This window comes from Lissotriton vulgaris, chromosome 7 (genome assembly GCF_964263255.1).
Source record: "Lissotriton vulgaris chromosome 7, aLisVul1.2, whole genome shotgun sequence".
Lineage (NCBI taxonomy): Eukaryota > Metazoa > Chordata > Amphibia > Caudata > Salamandridae > Lissotriton > Lissotriton vulgaris.
The window spans coordinates 1,543,759,788-1,543,787,227 of record NC_141695.1 but is presented as its reverse complement, the minus strand read 5'-3'; the positions used below and the strand labels follow the sequence as shown (position 1 = coordinate 1,543,787,227).

Genomic DNA, 27,440 nt, shown 5'->3' with positions numbered 1-27,440 from the left:
GAAGGGTATCCTCCCAGTACAAGACCTCTGTTTGACTCACAGAGAAACCCTTGCATAATGGCTCAAAGGTGTCCCTGTGGCGCACGGTAGCTAATTTCAATGCCAGCGCTATGGAGTGGGGAGGAGGGAGCCATATTTCAGTACATTGGGTGCACCCCTGCTCTCTCCTTCTCTTGCAGCACAGCATTTGATTCGTTATGCCTCAAGACGGTGTTATGGGGCAGGTTAGACCCAAATAGAGAGACTGAGAGAGCAAACAGACTCTTAGGGGCTCATTATGATGTTGGGCAGAATCACGTCCGCCCTACACCGAGTCGGTTATGGGACCGACTGACACCCAGTCGGCGGTCCCGACCACCCCATTAGGATGCGACCGAACACTGTTCGGTCGCATTCCTATATTTCATTATGGGAGCATGCATTATGGCCATGAACCGGCCGTAATGCAAGCTTCCATAGTGAAATGGGAGGTGCGATTCATCCCTACACCCCATGGCAAGCACCTAAAGGTGCCTGCCACAACATGTAGGGATCAACAGGGGTGCACCATAGGTGCCCCCTCGGCCTCCAACTAGAGTCCATACACAAAAGGGGGCCCAGCTTGGGGCCCCCAAACATGCTTTCTGACATGGTCTCCATGTCAGGCAGACTGACATGGAAACCATGTCGGAAACCGTGTTTGTAATCTCAAGGGTGGAGAGCCACCCTTAAAATTACAGGCCGGCTTCTGACTGGTGGACGGGCTCTCCATGACAGACAGAAGCCAGACCGAATGACCCGCCAGTTTATTTTCCGACCGCCTATATCTTAATTAGGCAGTTGGAAAGTTAACCGACAGATCATTACGATACAACCCTTGGTCAGAGCCTTTACAGCTGCATCGTAATTGGCCCCTTAGTGTGCATGCAGAGCAATAATCAAGCAGAAACCCTCATGCTATACTATTATCTGCAGCCTCTGCCAGTGCCACCTTGCCTCTATGTACTGCCACACCACTACGAGTAGTAATTCCTGTGCATTAAACACAAAAGAATGACTCAGTATAACTGCATTTAGTGTTTAAGGGCTTGTTCGCAACCAGGTTGCTTGTGGATATACAGGGATGAATATCTGTGGAGAGTACAATATGGGGTCTCAGCCATCTCTAAGATGCTGTCCCCTCAACTGGAAATGGCGGAAAATTCTCAGATATCATCTGTACATTACCCTTCCAATTTTAAGATGCCCACCACAAGCGAAGTGCATTTACTAGAGTTTGCCAGTAAAAGACCTGTTGCCCTGGAAGAACGACTATCCTGTCGTGAAGTAGTGTGGCTCACTGGTGGTGAAGTAGTGTGGCTCACTGGTTAGAGGCGGCAGACCCGAGAGCAGAGGACGGCCCAGGACCAGGGTTCAATTCCCGGTGCGGCAGGTTTCTGGACCAAGGTCAGCGGACTCGATAATTCTCTCGCCTCGGTGCCCACTCTGATCAGCGATCACACTCGGCAACTCTGGGCATTAGCTTGCCTCATCTTCACTAACGGCCCCACCAGACCACCGGGGATGCCTGGTCTCACCCTGGAGATACCCATTAAGGGACCATCTCTCAGGGAAGCCAGGAAGGGTTTCGCAGCGGTCGAAGCGCCTTGGGACCCTACGGGTAAGTAGTGCGCTATATAAATGCCTATACATACATACACATCCTAAGTAGAGAGGGGCCCTGTGAGGGTGTGAAGGGTCCAGAGTGAATGGGGTGGATGAGTAGTCATGTTCTCTGTTGCCAGGAACTAGAGTGCAGCAACCGAAGGTGGGTCAAGGTGGAAGGTTCTTGTCTGATCCTCATGAGTCTGCACTGAATTCAAGTGATCAGTCAATTTCTTGAGCCCAATCTTTTCAGCCATTTACTCACAACCTGAGACTGCGGTGTAGTGAACAGCGAGAACACTGTATTTTCATAAAACAAGCTATCTCCAGAGGTGGACTCATTTCCTTCAGAAAAGTATTAAGGCATAGGCAAAGTGGGCCATTGCCCAGAGCCCCCACCTTCCAGGAGTCACCATAGCCAAGCATGTATAACAGAATCTTAGGGGCACATTTACTAAGGGTTTGCATCAGAGCAAAGAAATGCAAAGTGAAGAAAAGCAGTGCAAACGCCTGCAAGCGTGGTATACAATCCAGAGATGGAATAGTGCACTTATCTCAGCACAGTGGTAATAGCGCTTTGTGCCACTTTATTACTTGAATGTAACTCGGGCAAATTAAAGCAAGCATTTCTAGTTTCTGATGCAAAGCTCAATCTACCAAAATCTACAAGTCTTTGTAATATAATGTTATGGATAAATATAATGTTATGGATAAATATACTTTCTTTTTAACGGGTTCCTGTCTCTGTGATTGAACTGGCACAGGTATGGTTTCTAGAGTCTCGTCCAATTAAATATCATTAAAAAAAGACCAATACAATCAGCAGGGGTGGCGCTGCTTTGGCAATTATATATTATTTTACTCTTACCATGTTCCCAGTCCTATTTGATACCACTTCTTCAGTGGTAATTCGTCTTTTGTGAATTGACACATATCATTACGAACAACATTAACATAATAATTATGTGCCTGATTCACAAATTGAATTATGTAGCTCATGAAGTAGTACTACAGCAGTACTACTTACTACTGAAATGCATTTCACACACCTATGAGTGTAAATTTCCTCCACCCCCTCTGCTATCTTTTCTATGGGGAGATCCTAATACATATACACATATTTAGTAATAAATGTGGGAGGGATGGGAAGTAGCAGATACAAGAGGAATATTTATTACTAAATTAGAGGATTTTATGGAGGAGTAAGGAAGGGTTTAAAGAAGGACTTGCACCTACCTATTGAAGAATAAGCTCATCCCTCTTCAAAAACAGCACTTCTAACGTTAAAACAGCCCTAAGGGACCCAAAATTGTTGTGAACACACACCACCTCAGATCTGCAGTAAGTTCAGTACCACACATTGCCAACCCCTGGTACTACAAAAGTCTTCTGATAGAAAATAATGGGTGTATGGATGTAAAATAAAACCCTGTAGGGAACAATCTTAAATTAAATTAAAAAAATTAAATAGTTACATTTAAACATTAATTCAATTAATTGTTAAAAAATAATACACATTTTTTTCTTTTTAACCTTTTTATAACCTCTGTATACTTTTTTAAATATTGCAACATTCATTTTGATAATATAATGAAAATACTTTGAATTATTTCTAAACATAACTTTTAGTAATTATTAATACATGATAAAATATTTTCTTTTAGGTTAGGTGGGATTCTTTCATAATAATTGTACGTTCTGAAAATTAATGTTAATTTAAATTTAGTATATTCAAAATAATAACCATCAAAATCCCAAATAAGTTACTAATGATGTAACTTTTTTTAGTTTGTTCTACATTTAAAATAAAACAATACAATTAATTGATAATAACATAAAAATATTTTTTTCAATTCTTTTGCAAGTAATATACTTTTGTTTACTTTTCCCTTATACTTTATCATAAGGAGATCTCCACCACCAAAGCACGATAAGCACGTAGACAACAGGATACTTCAGCATTTCTGGCTACCGGGCAAGAGCTCCGCAATCAGCTGGCCATTTGATGGTCAAAAGCCACACCGCCACTCAACTCATTATGTTTAATAGAAATAGATTCTCGTTTTTAGTGGCCCACCCATGATGTGGTTATCAGCGTGGTATCCTACCAAACTAGTTACCACTAATTACCAACACACATTATATGGATGTCATCTTTGACTCTACGCTCTTCTTTTTATCAATAAGGTCTCTACGATCTCTTTTTTTACTCCCAAGAGCTTTTTGCGAAGTTGCTCATATGCTTCCTGCTGATTGCAGTGAAACAGTAATTCCAGAATGCTACTACAATTCCTGCACACATACCATCCTACCTGCTTGATCCAATGTTTACCGTTGATAAAAAATGACTCTTCTGATGATAGTTTTCCAGTTCTTTTTGTCTATCTCAAAGCATCTAACTACTCTTTGTTGGCTGCTAGAGACTAAATGGGCTATTTTCAAATCAGTTTTGGCTACCAAATCTATTTTAAGCTAGAACCTCTGTATCTTGGTTATCTATCCCAAATCCTTTGCTCAACCGATTAAATTTGCTACAGCTATCTATAATTTACCTAGGTCACTGAAGGGGCATCTCTTTTGAGTCATTAGCTGCTAAGCACTGGAATTCTCCACCAGCCTGTAAGGGCTTTATCATCAACGAGTTGTCCTTCAGCAAACAATTGAAAGCCTTGACATTCCTGAAGGCCTAATCCTTATGCTTATTTACAATCCTGCTGCTGCCAGGACACATTCTTAGGGTACCAGAGTGCTATACGAATAGTTTTATATTTTTTTCATGTCAATATTGGCATAATGAGAAGGTATTCCAATACGGTACAAAAGGGGGTGGTGATGGACGGAGCATCTGAACCAATCAAACACTCACACCCAGTCAACAGATCTGGGTTTAATCAATCACCGTTCTTAAGCCCACTCTGCCACCCCAGTTCAGACTTGGCCATATGCAAATCAGTCTGACCCTCCGCCTCATGGGAACAGTCCAGCCCAAACTGCCAAGCCATGCCTTCCCTGGACCGTAAACATGCTTCCGAGGACCGGTTTCTGGCATTTCAGCCGTCTTCAGCCCGGCTTGCTTGAACCCAGTGGCAAAGTGAGAAAGGGTCTCACATCTGAGCATACCCTGCCAACGTATGGCGAACAAAGCGGTACAAAAGGGGGAGGTGATGGACGGAGCATCTGAACCAATCAAACACTCACACCCAGTCAACAGATCTGGGTTTAATCCATCACCGTTCTTTAGCCCACACTGGCACCCCAGTTCAGACTTGGCCATATGCAAATCAGTCTGACCCTGTTCCTCATGGGAACAGTCCAGCCCGAACTGCCAACCATGCCTTCCCTGGACCAGAAACAAGCTTCCAAGGACCGGTTTCTGGTATCTCGGCCGTCTTCAGCCCGGCTTGCTTAAATCCAGAGGCAAAGTGAGCAAGGGACTCACGTCTGAGCAAGCCCTGCCAACTTATGGCGAACAAAGCGGTACAAAAGGGGGTGGTGATGGATGGAGCATCTGAACCAATCAAACACTCACACCCAGTCAACAGATCTGGGTTTAATCCATCACCGTTCTTTAGCCCACTCTGCCATCCCAGTTCAGACTTGGCCATATTCAAATCAGTCTGACCCTGTGCCTCATGGAAACAGTCCAGCCCGAACTGCCAAGCCATGCCTTCCCTGGACCTGAAACAAGCTTCCAAGGACCGGTTTCTGGCATTTCAGCCGTCTTCAGCCCGGCTTGCTTGAATCCAGTGGCAAAGTGAGAAAGGGACTCATGTCTGAGCATATCCTGCCAACTTATGGCGAACAAAGCGGTACAAAAGGGGGTGGTGATGGACGGAGCATCTGAACCAATCAAACACACACCCAGTCAACAGATCTGGGTTTAATCCATCACTGTTCTTTAGCCCACACTGGCACCCCAGTTCAGACTTGGCCATATGCAAATCAGTCTGACCCTGTTCCTCATGGGAACAGTCCAGCCCGAACTGCCAACCATGCCTTCCCTGGACCGGAAACAAGCTTCCGAGGACCGGTTTCTGGTATTTCAGCCGTCTTCAGCCCGGCTTGCTTAAATCCAGAGGCAAAGTGAGCATGGGACTCACGTCTGAGCATGCCCTGCCAACTTATGGCGAACAAAGCGGTACAAAAGGGGGTGGTGATGGACGGAGCATCTGAACCAATCAAACACTCACACCCAGTCAACAGATCTGGGTTTAATCCATGACCGTTCTTTAGCCCACTCTGCCACCCCAGTTCAGACTTGGCCATATGCAAATCAGTCTGACCCTGTGCCTCATGGGAACAGTCCAGCCCGAGCTGCCAAGCCATGCCTTCCCTGGACCGGAAACAAGCTTCCCAGGACTGGTTTCTGGCATTTCAGCCGTCTTCAGCCCAAGAGAAAGCTCACAATAGCGTACTTCATCAGTATTTCCAATTCGTGAAAAAACAAATATTTTCTGTCCCAGACGTCCAAGTCGAAAAGTATATATATATATATATATATATATATATATATATATATATATATATATATATATATATATATATATATATATATATATATATATATACATATACCCCAATAGTAACTTCCCAAGTGGGAAGATGACAATGGGACGGCGGTGCTGGTGCTGCTGACGTCCGTTTGCTTCACTCGAGTGTCGGAAGCGTTGAGACAGGAGAGCAAAATAAAAATAATTTCAATTTTTTTTTTAAAGATATTGGTACGCCCTTGCCAAACCATTTTTCTGCTTTCTGGGTATCTCTATCACCACAGGCTTCTGTATGCACATGGATATTACTCTATATGTCTCCTTGTTTATGAATATTTCCCTTGACCGCTGAAAAAGTCACATCTTCTAAACTTTCTCCTGTTGCCACCTGTCTTCAATCAGTCTCTTTGCAGTCATCTCAAGGAGTTCATATTTTCTGTTTACTTCACAGGTCTGGAACTGACGATTATCAACCTGCACATTCCAGCAAACAGGAGGTCTCACCACACTGATAAATACATCAGCAACGACCTGATCCTGAGGAGAGGACAGCCCTTCAAAGTTAGCCTCACCTTCAACAGGGCTCTTAAAAGAGAGCGCATTGCATTCACTTTGGAGACAGGTACAATGCTCCTAGTACTTTCGTGTTACACATATGGCAGGGCTCTCTAATCTCCCAGGTCCTCGAGTGAGCTGTTCATTCTTTCCAGATTACTTTCTTCTCATTTTGGGATTTGAACTCATCATTATTCCTTTCTGAAATCTAGAACCATGCCCCAGAATGCAAACCAAAAAATCTGTCCTGGAAGAGTAACTCACACATGGACCTAGGAAACTGAGGGGCATATTACCAAGGGCCATTATCGCCGCTTTAGCTGGACTTTTTCCCGCTAAAGCGGCGATAATTATATTGCCCGATTACCAAGCTGTCGCTAACACCAGTTAGCGACAGCTAGTAGGCGATAGCGATCATCTTGGGGCCTGCATTGCATGTCAGCAATAATTATCGCTAATGACATGCAATGTGGGCGTGCCAAGATGTTAGCGACTGGAAACAGTCGCTAATATCGCTATCTCCTATTACCAACAATGGCTTAGTTTTGGAAATATTCACGCTAAGCGCGAATATCTCCAAAAGCGAACGCCTGCCCAGAGCAGTTCTTAGCCATGTTATCCAATGGAAGGTGGATAACTTGGCTAAGAGCATTGTCACGATAATATGTGAATATCGCTGTATTTACAGCGATATGCACGCATTTCGCCTGCTTTTTATCGTTTTAGAGATAAACCTTGCTAATAGCAAGGTATCTCAGCGATAATAACAGGTGAAGGGCGGCGATCAGGCTGGACTGAGAACAGAAACCGGCCCTGGCAAACTGCTCAGCTGGCCCCCCTGTGGTCAGGGGGAGTGCAGATGAGCAGTTTGCGACGGCCGGTTTCTGCCGATTTGGTTACCGGGGGCCGACATTGCCGACCCCCGGTAACAAAAAAGGCCCCCCAGGGGCCCAAAACCGGCCCCCGCCCTAGCAGCCTACCGGGGAAACGCCCGGTGCTCGCTATGGCCAGTCCGGCCCTGGCGGCAATAGAAATATTCCAGCTAAGCCAACTTAGCGATAATAATCGCTAGTTGTTGGTAATATGCCCCTGAGAGTTCTGCAAACTTGGGTGTTAGTAAAGGTAACTAGCAGTATATGCTGAGACCTTTGCATGCCCGTTGGACCCGCAGGCACTGCCCTTGATACCTCTAATTTCAGGTTTCATGACGACAGGAGCATGATTAAAAGTTAAACAGGGCTCTATCATACATTTGTATTCTGTAGTGCCCATTCCTTGTCCTTTCTCTAGTTCTCTGAAGGTATCTAGAGGCAAACAGTGGGAAAGTCAACTTTGTGCTGTCATGAGGGGGTGGAGGAGGGTTAAGGGTTGTGGGATGCCAATTCAGTTCTCTCTGACATTTTAATGCATCAGTATCAATGGTGGATGTGTGTCAGTACAACGCGATCTTTTAGATCGCGGTACTTGACAACGCAGGCATTGCAACACAAGTCGTTACAACGACTTGCGTTGGAGGGCGCGTATTTTGGAATATTATAATTTTATATTCCAACACCAGTCCATGTAACAGTAGGGAAGGTGTTGGAATATAAAATTACAACATTCCTTGTCCAACAGCGCCATCCAGCGCAAGTCGGTGTAACGACTTGCATTTTAATGGCATCGTTGTAAAGACACTGTGGTGTAAACACGCTTTGTAAACAATGTTTACCGGATGTATGTCAGTACAACGCAATCTTTTAGATCGCGGTACTTGACAACGCAGGCATTACAACGCAAATCATTACAACGACTTGCGTTGGAGGGCGCGTTTTTTGAAATATTATAATTTTATATTCCAACACCAGTCCACGTAACAGTAGGGAAGGTGTTGGAATATAAAATTACAACATTCCTTGTCCAACAGCGCCATCCAGCGCAAGTCGTAGTAACGACTAGCATTGTAATGGCATTGTTGTAAAGGCACTGCGGTGTAAACACCGCATTGTAAACGATGTTTACCATCAAGGGTCACAAAGGAACATTTTCCAATTTGCATGTACAAATGGATAAGTAGTATCTGCAATACATTTAGGACCTGATGTACTAAGGGGTTTTGAGGTTGGAAAGCCTGCTATTAGCAAAAAGACAGGTGTTGCAACCGCAGTACTGCAAGCAGAATGTATCAAAGGCATACTGCGAGTGGGAAAATGCTTCCTACCTCACATTGTGCAACATGCAACGCATTGCTGTTTGGCTGAAAGGAATGTCCCCTCCCCTTTCTGCATCGCAATTCTAGTTTCAATGGTTTAGTGCCATATTTGTCATTGATTTACACCAGCAACTGAAAGGAGGTGGTATCCAATCATAAAATAGAAGCTGTTCCTCAGGGATAGCTTCTAACTGTCTGTATGTGGGCTTTCAACATTGGGTGAAGCAGATAGTGGTCAATGCTTCTATCAAAGTCTCCTCAAAGAATTCCATTTTTTTTTATTGCAACCCTCTTAAGGGACTTGTGCAGAATTGAAGAAAGAGCAGGCTTTCAGCAAATATAGGGATAGATATTAGCGTCCCATGGTAGGGTAACATCCAGGAATTTTCATTCCAATCAGTGGGATTCACAAAGAGAATCCTGTCTCGTTAATATAGATGTAACAAGATCCTAAAATTCTACGTAATGGCCATTTTGCACAGGGTGTACTGTCTTCAGTGCAAAATACGGGTTGTGATGCAAAGCAGTTGGAGGCAGATTTACAAGGCTTTTGAGCCACTTTTGCGCCCTTTTCCCCTTGTTAAAAGTGACGCAAAAGTGCCGCAAGGGGCTTGTAAATCTGCCCATTGGTTTACAGAACGATTGATTGCTTTAAAAAACATCCTTTGTGTACACTGAGTCCAAAGTGTGTACACAAGTTACACATAATGCAATTCAAACTCACCTGAAATCCCACCAATACCTTTCATTCACAGATGCGCTTAACGCAAAACTGTTGCAATATAAATGTGATGTGCGCAAAATATATCGCAGACAGTGATACTTTCGTGCTTTAATCTTATGAACATGTGCATAGCATTGTTTCATCTTTACCTGCCTCTTGCTGTGTTTTCACAGGGCCACAACCGGAAGAAGCCACCAATACAAGAGCTGTGTTCCCTCTTTCAAGAACTGTGAAGCCAAACTCCTGGGGAGCAGTTAAAAGTGCAGGCAATGGATCTTCGAGATACTTAGCAATTTCTATCTCAAGTCCGAGGAACGCCATTATTGGGCGCTACAGCCTGAGCGTTCAGATCGAGGGAAATAAAATCTCGTCCCACAAACTCGGGAATCTAGTGCTCCTTTTCAATCCTTGGGCTTCAGGTATGGTAAATCTCTGGGAAAGTGTGTCGATTGTTCTTTGTTGATGTAAAATCTTATGTGAGTTTAACGTTTATCTGTTTGTATCTTTTATGCAATTCATGTACTCCGAAGTCCTTATGTAATGGAGCTGTTTCTATTGTAAAGCGCTCTGACACCTTGGGATAAAGTTTGCGATATATAAAAACATAAATAAATTTTTAAAAAAAGGACAACACTGCTGCTGAATTTAGGAGGGATTGTTTATTAAAGTGGGCAGGTAAATGGCGTCTCTTCCATAATGAGTGAGCACGCGAGTGAATGAGTGAAAGATTGTATATTTATAAGGTGCAGTAAGTGTAACTTGATGCCTCTGCGAAGTCATCCAGATATAGTATCTATCTCAAATGAGGAAATAGTTCAGTACATACAGAAAATCTACTTTTCCCTTTTAAAAATATTTTTGTCTGCAAAATGTCAATAAAGTTGTCTATTCCACTGAGGAATGTACCAGTTAATGGCATGTGCAAAGTAGACAGGGACTTCCCAAGGCAGATAACTGTGAAGACATCTAACAAGCGCTTCGATTGGAATTCCATAGAGCATATTATCAAGCCCATTATCGCCGCTTTATCAGCAGTTTTCTGCCGATAAATCGGCGATAATTATATCTCCTGTCTTGATAATATGCCCCTCAGTCACTTAAAATAGATCGATCCTTTACTGCTTTTCACTCCCACAACAAGGAGTCTAGGGCTCAATTAGGGTTTGTAGGAGGAGGAGAGCCACCATAAGCTGGTAAATCTTATACCCAGCCAAACCCATGGTCCCCTCTCACCATATAATGATCTCTTATACCCATCTAAACCCATGGTTCTTCCTCCCTATGCATAGGAGGAATAACCACAGGTCAACAATGACGAGACAGAAGTACTGATTTTCTGCAAGAGCACCTCACCATGGGACTGCAACTGGTGGCTGACTGACTTTGGACCCAAATGTCCACCCGACACCCAAACCAGGAACCTCTGATTCATCAACAGCAAACTGGACATGACCATGCATATCAAAGCTGTCACTACATCCTTCTTTCGCACTCAGAAGATTATGAAGATCTTCAAATGGCTCCCAAGCAACACCAGAAATACGGTCACTCACTCCCTAGTCACCAACTAATCGTATTACGGGTACACTGTAGTGTAGTTATGTATCCCTGATAGGCTCTGCGCATTGGAATTACATACACCATAGTTTTAACATAGGACTGAGGTCAGTATGTCTCTATCGAGTATGTTTAAACTTAATTGTGTGTGTGCCAGCTAACTCAGAGGCCACTAGAAACTTTCTCGAATGAATAAGAAGGGATTCGTTTCTGACAACCGCATAAACATGACAACTTTGTTTTCCTTAGAGTCGGAACAATATCTTCAGAGTCGTGGAAACAATAGATAACTATTTCACTCAGTCAATCGTGCATGCTTCGTTTCTACAGAGGTGCAGAGAAATATAGAGACGGGCATTTCAATAAAAAGGAGTTTATTGAACAGTCTTCTTTCTCATGCAAGAGATATGAACTGCTACAATCGTAAGACAGAATGCGAAGTATAATGCATACAGCGTAAACAGTAATATAAAATAATACTGTAATAGCATGGTCTGTTGCTATGACATATATAAAAATACATACATAAATAACACAGGCTAAAATACTCAACTGGTGCGTCTAAAATAATCCTACCCCAGCGTACCTAACCTATGTCTAGTACGAGGGAAGAAGTAGGTGCTGTTTTAGCTATAGTTTAGTTTTGCCAAGAATTGCCAAAGGCTTCTCTAGGTTCCAATCAGCTCCATAACTTAGAGTGAGAGAGGTTGGTGTCTCTTTCCTGGGACTCGATTTCCAAACACCCCGCAAGGGGAGTCAGAAACACTGGAGCTGCATTCTCGGCAGGAGGATGACAGTGTCTAGTCAGCTTGGGAGATGACTTCCTTCGGGACTTGCTGAGGCGAGCTGCGTCGTGCAAGTAGGTAGTCGAACTGCACCGACCCACACCATGTTTTGCCGTAGCAAGTGAAGGTATATTTATACCTTGAAGGTGTTTAGGAATGCCAGTATTGACGTAGAAGTCAGGCATATGAACGCCATGAATGAACCCCTAAGGAATAGATGTTCATGCATAATAAATGAGTTCTTGGAGCAATCAATATCCAGGCAAGGGGATGTCCCTAAAGCTTAAGAGTCTGGTTTTCTTAGAACTCGTTGTGACGTAGATGAACAGATGGAACTAGCCATGCCTTTATTTGGGTAGCATGGACTATGCCTACATAAGGACTGGATTTCTATGCCTATATAAGGGCAATGTGAAATACACCTATAAAAGTGCATGAATCGGGAAATTCATAGGGAATCTAAATTGATACACAACAACACTTTTTGCTGGTTATACCATGAAACTCACCAGAAAACTTCAAACAGCCAGAACTCACAAGCCAGGCACGGCCTCAACTTTCTACACAGAATTCACATCACACAACATCTCAGGGTGCTCCACTGCTTCCCAATACATAAATGCACTCATTTCAAACATCTCTCACACACATTCAAGGCACTATGGGGCTTATTTGCAAGCCTGTTGCGCCATCACTGCGTCATTTATTTAGACACACGAGTGGCACAATGGGCTTGCACATATTTACAATGCCTTGTTAAGTCACCCTTCATGACTCTTTATGGCCCAGTAAATATGGGCCCCTTTCACACATTACTCTGTGTGAAAGATGCATTCCATGGGTGTTTTTGAGGCTGTTCCAATGCAACATTCATGGCACTTGACTGATTCACATTTTGTAAAACCGGGAATGCGCCAGAATCCTACTCCTCATGCAACGAGGAAAAATGCTTTAATTTCTCCTAATTTCCTGCATTCTGCAGCACGCATAGATAGACGAAAATTCCATTAATTATTGATTTTGTGCAGGAAGGCGTCCCTTTCTGCACACAAACAATCATTTTTGCAGCACAGGTACCCTTGCAACATGACGCACGGGTGCCTGCGCTGGTTCATTGTAACCAATTGTGTGCCATTGCAGGGTAAAGCTGGGATGCATTGGATTATTGTTCCCAAACACCTTTTTTCAAATGCATAGCAGATTTTATACGAATCAAGTATTCAATACTAATAGCAACTTTTTTGACACTTTTTTTGTCATACCAAATTTTCAGTTTTTCTTGAGTTAGTCCTACATTCTTCTTTACTAACTTCAACAGTTGCTGTACATTATACGCACTCCTAATCCATTTCAACATCCACACAAGGTGAAAATTGGTATTGGCTATCCTACTTCTTGGAAGTTCAAGCTTTGAGACCTTGGTAGTAGAATGAGGTGTGGTGCAGTAAAAACACAACATTCTACAGACAGCCTTTATAACAGTATTTGCCCAAAACTCTGTTCATTCTTTCTACAAGGACATTGGTTTGTGGGTGGTATAGGGAGCTCTTTCGAATGCTGACATCACATGACCAGACTCTAACTCTTTATATACAAACTGGGTACCACTGTCAGAAACAAAATGCTCAGGAAAACCCTCGATCAGGAAAATTTCTCTCAGAAACTCTGTGATAGTACTAGCATTAGCTTGTATTTAATTGGCACTGGCACTTCTTTTACATTGATTGTGTGCTCGAACCCACAAATGCTACTCATCTCTTCTCCAAATATGTTAGGATTTTTTTACTCCAGCCAAACTCTGCATCCTCATAATCTACCACCAGGACTTGTTCTTTGGCACCTGCTTTAAGAACCATTCCAAAAAGTCCATGATGAAACCAACCTAATATGTTTAGACCTTTTGCAGACAAATACATTTTGCCCTTAGTCTTCCTCCATTTGAATTGCAAAACATCTTCAAAATAGCCCAAAAGTTCCATTTTACGTTCTTCATATGAGACAGGGGACCAGTCAGAAGGAAGTAAAGACCTGTAACACCACATATCAGTAAACAACCAATGTGATCATGGTGACCTTAGCTCCAGAATCTACCAGCAATTTCATCATTGTGTTCCCCTACTTAATGTCAACTAAAGGATTAACACACAAGCCAGGATCACCCACCAAGGTTTCCTTCCCCACAATGGTATGTTTTGATGTGGCAGAAACATCATCTCCAACAACAAGCACCATATCACGCATACCCATCAAATCTCTATCTGAATCAGACTCTGGTTGTTTGTCATAATGCAACCTGAGTTTGTTGACTGCTTGCAAGTACTCATCTCCAACTGTATCCTTATTTTCTGGTATTTCCAGTAGATGTTTGAAGATAGACTTTCATTTTAAGCCTAGCGAATGTAATAGCAATTTCCTTTCCACTTATCTCTAAACATTGACACCCCCAGATACTTTTTGAAAACATCAAACCACATCCCCCACCTAGCCAGTGGTTTACCTGGTGACTCCAGAAATGAAGAGGGAGGCGTAATAAACTGTATAATAGCAAATACGCAGTGTATAGATACAAAACAAAAACATACAGCAAGATACACCAAGTATCACATTCAAAAACCATACATGTCTCCTTATAAAAAAAATATAGCTCACTATATATATATATATATATATATATATATATATATATATATATATATATATATATATATATATATTCACTGAAAAAACCATAGGTTTGACACCAGTTATGGTTAGCTGGAAATTTTACTGACATAAAGCCATTGAAATTCCCGCATTATAGTTAGTTGGACTCACTATAACTTGCGCGCCTGCAATGCACTGCTGATGACGTCACATATTACATCACTGATGACACCATCCAGTGAATGTGTGTATTTCTGAAAAATAAATATGTTTTATATATGTATATGTAAAGGTCGATGGAAGAATAAATGTTTAAATAAGTGTCTAAAAGGATGTTTTAAAAAAAAAAATGGATTGGTTAACTGGCTTATTAAGTGTATCTTAGTGAATACATATATTAGCGAGTAATGTTTAAATATTTAAATATATGTATCAGTGTTTCACTTTGTGTATAAGTGGCTTCATGGGTTGGTGAGTAGCTACATGTGTGTGTATATGGGTTATTAGATTTTTTTTAGTATCAGTATGAGTGTCTGTATGGTTTGGTGGGGGTATTACTTAGCAAATAGATGCATCAATGACTGACTCACTGTTTGTATGTGTTTTGAAGACAGCATATGTGCAGGACTGTATGGGTGGATGAGTGTGCATATGTGTGTGTTAGTGAGTGAATGAATGTCTCCCTAGTGTCTTTATCAGTAAAGACATATGTTTTAATCTAGTATATGTGAGTATTGATGTATAAAAGTGAGTATATGAGAGAGTGAGAGATTGTAAGAGTTCCTGTTTAAATAAGTATGTGTTTCTATAAGTGATTGTTTAAGAGAGTAAGTATGTGTAAGTTTCGTTAGAAGTAAGGTGGTAGTGTGTGTATAGTTGTATATGCAAATAAATGGATGTTCAATAGTTTATTTGCATGTGTGAGTATGTGTGTGAGTAACTTTTGGATGACTGTCGGTGTGTAACAGGATGTATAAGTGTATCACTACATATGATGAGTGAGTATATGTATGAGTGATTATATAGAACTGTTGGTGAATGAGTGGATGTGTATATAGATGGTGGAATTACTGAATTGGTTGTTGTAACTAGTATGGGTATCTCCATTTTTTCGAAAATGTTAGTTTCTATTTTTGAATATGTGTTTCAAGGGTTACATTACACTGAAAGGAGGTCTGTCACTCTGTCACAAGGATGGTGTCATCAGTGATGTCATGAGTGATGTCACTGACCATGTCATGAGTGATGTAATATGTGACGTCATCAGCAGTGCATTGCAGGCGCGCAAGTTATAGTGAGTCCAACTAACTATAACGTGGGAATTTCAATGGTTTTATGTAAGTAAAATTTCCAGCTAACTATAACTGATGTCAAACCTATGTTTTTTCAGTGAATTTCAAAGGTTTTTTAAATGCTAATTCCTAACTATAACTGGTGTGAAAACTATGGTTTTTTCAGTGAATTTCATAGGTTTTTTAAATGCTAATTCCTAACTATATATAGGGCCTCAAACCTATGTTTTTTCAGTGCATTTCAAAGGTTTTTTAATAGCAAATTTCTATAGCTATGAAATGTAATATTTTTTATAATGAATCCTATATTGTATATTTATGTAATACTATTTGTTTTATGTATATTGTTCATGGTTTTTTTTTTTGCCATGGAGCGCTCCTGGTGCGCGTACCGGTGAGCGCACCAGTAAGCGCAGTCATGCGGCGCGCCCCGGTGCGCATACCGGTGAGCGTTCCGTTAGCGCTATTGCCGCAAACGAAAACATCATCGTGACGTATCGCGTAGCCGCGTCCGCGTGATACGCACGGCGTAAGCGCACCCAGAAGCACTCGAGCGCATAGGATTCCGCTACGTAAGCGCCCCCGGGCGCGCCCCGGGGCGCGTAGCGTAACCGCGTCGGGTCATGTGACCTGAAAATAACACTTTTCATTGGTTCAGGACAGTTTTGGTTTCCAAATGATAAAGCCAGTGTCATGTGACCTGAAAATAACACTTTTCATTGGTTCAGGACAGTTTTGTTTTCCAAAAGATGAAAGCCCCCACCTTTTTTCCTCATTCTCACTTTTTACTTTGACTGAGGAAGACCTGTTTGCCGACCTATTTGTACTTATTTGTACTGAGAAATGGCTACAGTAGCAGCAGCAGCAGGAGCATCTCAACCACCACCGCCACCACCACCACCACCACCACAAGGACCACCACAACACCACAGTGGTGGGGAAGAAGAAGAGGAGGTACCTGCCTGAAGATACTACCACCTATAAGCCAAAGGAGCACATTGTCTGGGAGTTTTTTTAAATCCCAAGGGGCCTCAAGAAAGTTAATGCGCCAAAGGTTACTTGTCTGATCTGTGGCACTGTACTTTCCAGGGGGAACCCTGCCAAAAAGTATTCTTTTGGCAACAACACCATGATTCGCCACATGCAACGACGGCACCCAAACAACTATGCTGCGGCAGAGGTCAGAGAACTGACCAGAAACCCTCTTCAATCTTCACCCAGCACCTCCCAAAGTAAGCAACCCACTCCATCGGGTCCAGAGACAAGTGAGGTGGTCCCAAACATCCAAACCCAGTTTGGAGATTTCAAAATTGTTTGCAAATTTTGTGGAAGGACAATATGCTATGGAGAGCAAAGTATTAAACTGATTAACCACGCCCCTTTTTACACCTCTCTGCAACGCAGCCCCTGTGCATGTTTGAAGAGGGGGAACTAATTCCCCTTGCATACTGGGGGCCCCTGGGGGCCAACTAGCCCACCAGGAGCCTCCAGTATGCACCAGGGGGCTGCATTGCAGAGAGGTGTAATGAGGCCACACCCTTTTTTACACCTCTCTGCAACGCAGCCCCCGTGCATGTTTGAAGAGGGGGAACTAATTCCCCTTGCATACTAGGGGTCCCTGGGGGCCAACTAGCCCACCTGGAACCTCCAGTATGCGCCAGGGGGCTGCATTGCACAAAGGTATAATTAGGCTATGCCCCTTTTTACACCTCTCTGCAACACAGGCCACTGGCTCGTTTGCAGAGGGGGGACTAATTCCCCTTGCATACTGGGGGTCCCTGGGTCATATCTGCCCAAACACCGATATTCCGAACGATTGAAAATGACTTTTCTTGAGAAACATTCGGATTTGGATTATCAAGTCCTATACTTTGGAATTTTTGAAAGACTGACTTTGAGGATGCTATAAATTACTCAAGTCTGCCCGAATTGTGTGGGTAAAATTGATACCTAGTCACTTTGAATAAGAATGTACTTACGTCTCATCTAACATTTGGAAGAAATATCTAGTTATATGACAACAGGATACCGACATAACTTGAAGGAAATAAGAACGCCCTGAAGAAGTTCTGTTGTACAGAACGAAACGTTTTGGCTGGCTGTGGTACATAAACTTAAGGAAAATAAAAGCAATTGAATATACACCAAGATTCAGCGCTTCAATAAGGACTCTAAGTGATATGATTTGACTGGACTTATTGTGCAAGTGGTGCTGTGCCAAACTTTGGAATATTCTCCACTAGTCTCTACTACTTACTCTCTCCTACTCCACTATTCTCAAATACTCACTTTCTACTACTCATTCTCTACTACTCTACTACTCTCTACTACTCTCTCTCTACTACTCCCTCCCTACTACTCACTATCTACTACTCTCTACTACTCACTCTCTACTATTCTCTCTCTGCTACTCACTCTTTACTACTCACGCTCTACTACTCTCTACTACTCACTCTCTACTTCTCACTCTCTACTACTCTCTACTACTCACTCTCTACTACTCTCTCTCTACTACTCACTCTCTACTACTCACTCTACTACTCACTCTCTACTACTCTCTACTACTCACTCTCTACTACTCTCTCTCTACTAGTTTCTACTACTCACTCTACTACTCACTCTCTACTACTCTCTACTATTCTCTCTCTCTGCTACTCACTCTCTACTACTCTCTACTACTCACTCTCTACTACTCACTCTCTACTACTCTCTACTACTCACTCTTTACTACTCTCTACTACTCACTCTCTACTGCTCTCTACTACTCACTCTACTACTTACTCTCTACTACTCTCTATTACTCACTCTCTAGTAATCACTCTCTACTACTCTCTACTACTCACTATACTATTCACTCTACTACTCTCTACTGCTCACTCTCTGCTCTCTACTCTCTCTCTACTACTCACTCTCTACTACTCACTCTACTACTCACTCTCTACTACTCTCTACTACTCACTCTCTACTACTCTCTCTCTACTAGTTTCTACTACTCACTCTACTACTCACTCTCTACTACTCTCTACTATTCTCTCTCTCTGCTACTCACTCTCTACTACTCTCTACTACTCACTCTCTACTACTCACTCTCTACTACTCTCTACTACTCACTCTTTACTACTCTCTACTACTCACTCTCTACTGCTCTCTACTACTCACTCTACTACTTACTCTCTACTACTCTCTATTACTCACTCTCTACTAATCACTCTCTACTACTCTCTACTACTCACTATACTATTCACTCTACTACTCTCTACTGCTCACTCTCTGCTACTCTCTCTACTGCTCTCTACGACTCTCTACTACTCACTCTCTACTCTCTATTACTCCCTCTCTACTCTCTACCTCTCTACCTCTCTCTACTTCTCTCTACTAGTCTCTACCTCTCTGCCGCTACCTCTCTACCTCTACCTCTCTACCTCTACACCTCTACCTCTCTACCTCTCTCTACACACACACACACATACACATATATATGCATATATATGCATATGCATTTATATATATGTATGTGTATTAAGCATGAGCGGATTTTGCGGATTGGCAATCCGCGAATTTTGCGGATTTGCGGATTCGCAATCCGCAAAATCCGCGAATTCCCGCGAATTTGCGGATTTTTTTTTTTTTGTGTTCGCCCGTGTTTCTGCCAGTTCGCGAGGGTTTTTACAATTTCGCAATTTGCGAACTTACCTGTCGGGTCGCAAGTTTTGCGAACTTGTTGTTTCTACGTGTCCAGCCTGTTTGGGACACTCTTCTTCATCACTGCCACTCTCTGTCACCACTGCCACTCTCTGACTACTCATGCCACCCTCTGGCCCACCCATGCCACCCTCTGTTTCATCACTACACCCTCTGGTTGTCCAGTGTACATTATTTTCGGCAAAGCAAAGCACACCTTCCCTGCCTCAAGTGACCTGAATTAATTTGGGGCTGATTAATGTGTCACAGAATATTTTTTTAGCTGGCACCTGCTTCCTTAGTGCGCCCTGATTAGTGATCTTTTGCACTTGCTAAGTGCTTTCATTGTTGCAAAATTAGTTACAACACCTGCCCTGCCCCAACTGACAATAATGAATTAGGGGCTGATTAATGGATTTTAACTTCCAGCCTGGCTCCTGCTTGTCTCCCTTAGCTGTAATTCAGGACCTTTGTGGCATATGTGTAACTATTCTGAGGTTCAGAGCAGGGTCACATAATAGTTTCAACTGGCAACTGAACTCTGGAGGGGCCCCTCAGGAAGCACTACAGGAAATGGCTACTAATGATGTGCCTGAACTTTTGAACCTGGTAAGTAGTTACTTTCAGTTTTGCCAAGATCGTATTTCTGCAATTTTGCACTTATTCGCGGGGCGCGAACTCACGCGAACAGTGCGAGCAGTGCGAGCAAAATCCGCTGCTCGCGGATTTGCGGATTTTGCGGGAAATTCGCAAATCTCGCGGATTGCGGATTTCCCGAAAATCCGCAAAATCCGCGAGCGGAACGGATTTTCCGCCCACGCCTAATGTGTATGTATATATATATACATACATATATAAACATATATAATCTGTCTATCTATATAAATACAAATATAAATGCATGCATACATATACATATATGCATACAGATTCATGTTATTTACATGAAAGTTTAAAAAACACTATTAAAAGCAAAGCTAAAAAGCCACCTCATTACAAACAGAATGGCTTTAACTTAAACGAGGGCGAGATCTATTGCATTTTCAATGCTTGTTTACTTTGGTTCCATCAAGAAGGCATTCAGACGTGTCACACATTTGCCATAAATTCTGAATGTTAGCACTCTAGTTGCTCATTAGATCACTGTAGTAAAGCTACTGCTCACCAGGGAAGTCTGCTGCTGGTATTCAAAGTGCATGTTTCAGTCTGCATGTCAGAATTTTTTAATGAAATTGAAGAGGATTTGAGAAGTCACTCAAAATGTGCCCTAATTTTTCTTTCTGCAGCACTAATCATACTTTCTATGGCAAAATATACCCCTTCATTTTGTTCCTTTTTAAATTAAATATTTTAAGAGTTACCACTTTATTCCAATCAAGATGGCTTCAGGTGTGCCATACCTTTGTAATAAGTAGGAATGTTAGCGCTCTAGTTGTTCTTTAGAACACTCTGGGACCATCTGTCAATGGCTATACTTGGGCTACATCTGGGTGATATTTGGGCTATATTTGGGCTCTTTTGTCTCTGGTGGCCATCTTGGGAGACTGCATGTCAGAATTTTTTAATGAAATAGAAGAGGATTTGAGAAGTCACTCAAAATGTGCCCTAATTTTTCTTTCTGCAGCACTAATAATACTTTCTATGGCATAATATACCCCCTCATTTTGTTCCTTTTTAAATTAAATGTTTTAAGAGTTACCACTTTATTCCCATCACAATGGCTTCAGGTGTGCTATACCTTTGTAATAAGTAGGACTGTTAGCGCTCTAGTTGTTCTTTAGAACACTCTAGGAGGCTGCAGTAGAACACAAAGGAATCAACTGACAGTCTCTGTCCTTGTTGGATGTACATGTTTTACTGAGAATGTCAGACTTCATTCTCACATGACTGAGAAAGATAATGTGAATTTACAGAAAATATGCTTTCAGTTTAGCTTATAGATCCCCTTCCAAACCACTGTGGGAAAATCATGAGATATTAGTTTTCTTTCAAACATGATTCATGATATCACAGCAGAAGGCTTTTTCACATGGTAAAATCACCTTAGAACACACCACAATTCCTAAAATGATTATGGTACCATCAACAAATGATTTATAATGTAACTAAAGTCCTAAAACCCTCTATTAACTACAATGCTTTTTAATGAGGTGCTATCATGTATATTGGTCCCAAGATGGCTGCCAAAACTTCTTGGATGAAGTGCTGACAGCCAATCAGATCAGATGTGTGGTTAGGCTCCGCCCAGATATATATACTTTTTTTAACCTAAATTTGCTCAAAATCCACTGGAGCACATATCTTTAGACATAGCAAAGGCACATCGGGCTACCAGTCCCTACAATTTTGCCAAGTTTTGTGGAAATCCATTCAGCCATTCGGGCTAAAAGTGAGTCCAACCGCCCTATGGAACGTAACATGGGCAAAACACGTTTTGGGACCCCCTTTTTATCTCGGCCCGCTTGACGAATCCCCCCCAAACTTTCAGGGAAGGAGAAAGTAAGCGAGGCAAATTTAAGGAAAATTACAGTCAGATTCCTCAAGCGGCGCCAAAGTTATTCCCAATAGAATGTTGCAGATTTCCTATAGAAAACAATCCTAACTATAACTACCTACTGGCGACCGCCAGTAGGTAATATATATACATATATATATATATATATATATATTCACTGAAAAAACCATAGGTTATAGACCATATATAGTTAGGAATTCGCATTTACAAAACCTTATTTTACTCACACAAAACCATTGAAATTCCATATATAGTTAGTTGCACTAACTATATATCGCGCACCCGCAATCCACTGCTGATGATGTCACATATTACATCATTCATGACATGGTCAGTGACATCACTGATGACATCACTGATGACATCTCAAATGACATCACTGATGACATCTCAAATGACATCACTGTTGACATCACTGATGACATCTCATTTGACATTACTGATCACATCACTGATGATATCATTCATGTGATAATACGATGAACCTCTTCAGACTCTAATATAACCTTAGATACAATCAGTGTAAACAGACACTCACAGACTGTCACTCATCCATGGAGTTACTCACACACCTAGTCAGTCATGCAAAGAATCAATCACACCTCCATTTCCTCAACTATACAGTTATACAAACTTTACTTATTCAAACATATACTAACACATATTTACTCTCTTATACAATCCCTGATACAAGTTCACAATGATCCATACAGCCACTCACACATTCACTGGCTCTTATGCACAGTTATTTATATATGGCAACTCTCACATGTACTGTGTTTTACATATGTACTTACTTTGACATGTAGCACTGAGATATCCATTCACGCACCAATACACTCATGCACACAGTCAACCGCCCATACAGCTGTTTCCACATGCACTTTTGAAACCATACATCTAGTGAATCAACTGCTCACACATCTATGCACAGAGTCATACACCTCCTAGCCACCCACACACACACTCAGTCTCCCATACAAATACTTGGGCAACCAATCAATAACCCATATAGTTACTCATATAGCTACTTATCAACACATGCAACAGTTTACAGAACAACAGACATAATGATGCACAAATTAAGACAGTTTAGTCACTAACCCATGCACTCAGTGAGACACATTTAATCACTCACTCATACAGTCAGTCATGCACCTACTAAATCCTTCATCCAGACACTAATACATCCACTCATTCTTCAATATGTAAGACATATTTTAACTTTACAGAAACATACAGTCACTGGATGTTGTCATCAGTGATGTCATCAGTGATGCCATTTGAGATGTCATCAGTGATGTCATCAGTGATGTCACTGACCATGTCATGAATGATGTAATATGTGACATCATCAGCAGTGGATTGCGGGTGCGCGATATATAGTTAGTGCAACTAACTATATATGGAATTTCAATGGTTTTGTGTGAGTAAAATAAGGTTTTGTAAATGCGAATTCCTAACTATATATGGTCTATAACCTATGGTTTTTTCAGTGAATTTTCAAGGTTTTGTAAAAGCTAATTCCTAACTATATATGGTCTATAACCTATGGTTTTTTCAGTGAATTTTCAAGGTTTTGTAAATGCTAATTCCCAACTATATATGGTCTATAGCCTATGGTTTTTTCAGTGAATATATATATATATACATACATATATAAACATATATAATTTGTATATCTATATAAATACAAACATAAATGCATGCATACATATACTTATATGCATACAGATGCATGTTATTTACATGAAAGTTGAAAAAACACTAATAAAAGCAAAGCTAAAAAGCCACCTCATTACAAACAGAATGGCTTTAACTTAAACGAGGGTGAGATCTATTGCATTTTCAATGCTTGTTTACTTTGGTTCCATCAAGAAGGCATTCAGATGTGTCACACATTTGCCATAAATTCTGAATGTTAGCACTCTAGTTGCACATTAGATCACTGTAGCAAAGCTACTGCTCACCAGGGACGTCTGCTGCTGGTATTCAAAGTGCATGTTTCAGTCTGCATGTCACAATTTTTTTAATGAAATAGAAGAGGATTTGAGAAGTCACTCAAAATGATCCCTAATTTTTCTTTCTGAAGCACTAATCATACTTTCTATGGCAAAATTAACCCCCTCATGTTGTTCCTTTTTAAATTGAGTGTTTTCAGACTTACCACTTACTTCTCTCTCTTTACTACTCACTCCCTACTACTCACTATCTACTACTCTCTACTACTCACTCTCTACTACTCTCTCTCTACTACTCACTCTTTACTACTCACTCTCTACTACTCTCTACTACTCACTCTCTACTTCTACTTCTCACTCTCTACTACTCACTCTCTACTACTCTCTCTACTACTCTCTCTCTACTACTCACTCTACTACTCACTCTCTACTGCTCACTCTCTACTACTCTCTCTCTACTAGTCTCTACTACTCACTCTACTACTCACTCTCTACTACTCTCTACTATTCTCTCTCTCTGCTACTCACTCTCTACTACTCTCTACTACTCACTCTCTACTACTCTCTACTACTCACTCTTTACTACTCTCTACTACTCACTCTCTACAGCTCTCTACTACTCACTCTACTACTTACTGTCTACTACTCTCTACTACTCACTCTCTACTACTCACTCTCTACTACTCACTCTACTATTCACTCTACTACTCTCTACTACTCACTCTCTGCTACTCTCTACTACTCTCTACTACTCACTCTCTAATCTCTATTACTCACACTCTACACTCTACCTCTCTACCTCTCTCTACTAGTCGCTACCTCTCTACCGCTACCTCTCTACCTCTACTTCTCTACCTCTACCCTCTACACCTCTTCCTCTCTACCTCTCTCTACACGCACACATATACACATATATGTATGCATATATATGCATATGCATTTATATATATGTATGTGTATGTATATATATACATATATATAAACATATATAATCTGTATATCTATATAAATACAAATATAAATGCATGCAGACATATACATATATGCATACAGATGCATGTTATTTACATGAAAGTTTAAAAAACACTAATAAAAGCAAAGCTAAAAAGCCACCTCATTACAAACAGAATGGCTTTAACTTAAACGAGGGCGAGATCTATTGCATTTTCAATGCTTGTTTACTTTGGTTCCATCAAGAAGGCATTCAGATGTGTCACACATTTGCCATAAATTCTGAATGTTAGCACTCTAGTTGCTCATTAGATCACTGTAGTAAAGCTACTGCTCACCAGGGAAGTCTGCTGCTGGTATTCAAAGTGCATGTTTCAGTCTGCATGTCAGAATTTTTTTAATGAAATAGAAGCAGATTTGAGAAGTCACTTAAAATGATCCCTAATTTTTCTTTCTATAGCACTAATAATACCTTCTATGGCAAAATGAACCCCCTCATTTTGTTCCTTTTTAAATTAAATGTTTTCAGACTTACCACTTCATTCCAATAAAGATGGCTTCTGGTGTGCCATACTTTTGTCATAAGTAGGAATGTTAGCGCTCTAGTTGTTCTTTAGAACACTCTGGGACATTCTGTCATTGGGCTATACTTGGGCTATATCTGGGTGATATTTGGGCTACATTTGGGCTCTTTTGTCTCTGGTGGCCATTTTGGGAGACTGCATGTCAGAATGTTTTAATGAAATAGAAAAGGATTTGAGAAGTCACTCAAAATGTGCCCTAATTTTTCATTCTGCAGCACTAATCATACTTTCTATGGCAAAATATACCCCCTCATGTTGTTTCTTTTTAAATTAAATGTTTTAAGAGTTACCACTTTATTCGAATCAAGATGGCTTCAGGTGTGCCATACCTTTGTAATAAGTAGGACTGTTAGCGCTCTAGTTGTTCTTTAGAACACTCTGGGACATTCTGTCATTGGGCTATACTTGGGCTACATCTGGGTGATATTTGGGCTACATTTGGGCTCTTTTGTCTCTGGTGGCCATTTTGGGAGACTGCATGTCAGAATGTTTTAATGAAATAGAAAAGGATTTGAGAAGTCACTTAAAATGTGCCCTAATTTTTCATTCTGCAGCACTAATCATACTTTCTATGGCAAAATATACCCCCTCATGTTGTTTCTTTTTAAATTAAATGTTTTAAGAGTTACCACTTTATTCCAATCAAGATGGCTTCAGGTGTGCCATACCTTTGTAATAAGTAGGACTGTTAGCGCTCTAGTTGTTCTTTTGAACACTCTAGGAGGCTGCAGTAGAACACAAAGGAATCAACTGACAGTCTCTGTCCTTGTTGGATGTACTTGTTTTACTGAGAATGTCAGACTTCATTTTCACATGACTGAGAAAGATAATGTGAATTTACAGAAAATATGCTTTCAGTTTAGCTTATAGATCCCCTTCCAAACCACTGTGGGAAAATCATGAGATATTAGTTTTCTTTCAAACAATATTCATGATATCACAGCAGAAGGTTTTTTCACATGGTAAAATCACCTTAGAACCCACCACAATTCCTAAAACTAGTATGGTACCTTTAACAAATGATTTATAATGTAACTAAAGTCCTAAAACCCTCTATTAACTACAATGCTTTTTAATGAGGTGCTATCATGTATATTGGTCCCAAGATGGCTGCCAACACTTCTTGGATGAAGTGCTGACAGCCAATCAGATCAGATGTGTGGTTAGGCTCCGCCCAGATATATATATTTTTTTGAACCTAAATTACTCAAAATCCACTGGAGCACATATATTGAGACCTAGCAAAGGCACATCGGGCTAACAGTCCCTACAATTTTGCCAAGTTTCGTGCAAATCCATTCAGCCGTTCGAGCTAAAAGTGAGGCCAACCGCCCTATGGAAATTAACATGGGAAAAACGCGTTTTGGGACCCCCCTTTTTTCTCGGCCCCCCCTTGATGAAACCCCCCCAAATTGTCAGGGGCTGCTCAGAAACAAAATGTTCCATTTTCCTGAAAATTTCAACCAATTCCGTCCACAAACGCCAAAGTTATTAGACATAGAATTTTCAAAAATCCCATAGAGAAAAAATCCTAACTATATATACCTACTGGCGACCGCCAGTAGGTAATATATATATATATATATATATATATATATATATATATATATATATATATATATATACATATGCGCACGTCTTCTCGAAGAAGGGCTCGCACTCGGGGTATACACCAGTGTAGTTTTAATCTGCACTCGTTTCGTCAGCAAAACTGACTTGATCACACGATAATCGCGCGATACAGGAGAGCATACATAGCAAATTAAACAAAAAACGGACTGTGGTCAAAAGTCAATCAACTTTGGCGGCCATTACAGAATGTGCAATGTAAGAGTGAAATATACTCCTTTCCTGAAATAGCATTAGTAAATGCTCCAAACACCAGTAT

General features: G+C 41.2%; 1 protein-coding gene across 1 annotated transcript in view; it reads left to right on the top strand.

Annotated features, from left to right (window-relative positions):
- LOC147705971 (protein-glutamine gamma-glutamyltransferase E-like) overlaps window positions 1-27,440 on the top strand; it is a 285,536-nt gene that overhangs the window by 15,411 nt on the left and 242,685 nt on the right. Inside the window, exons 2-3 of the mRNA XM_086932428.1 lie at window positions 6,565-6,735; window positions 9,757-10,002. Coding sequence (XP_086788554.1) covers window positions 6,565-6,735; window positions 9,757-10,002 — 417 coding nt within the window. The remainder of the gene's footprint in view (window positions 1-6,564; window positions 6,736-9,756; window positions 10,003-27,440) is intronic.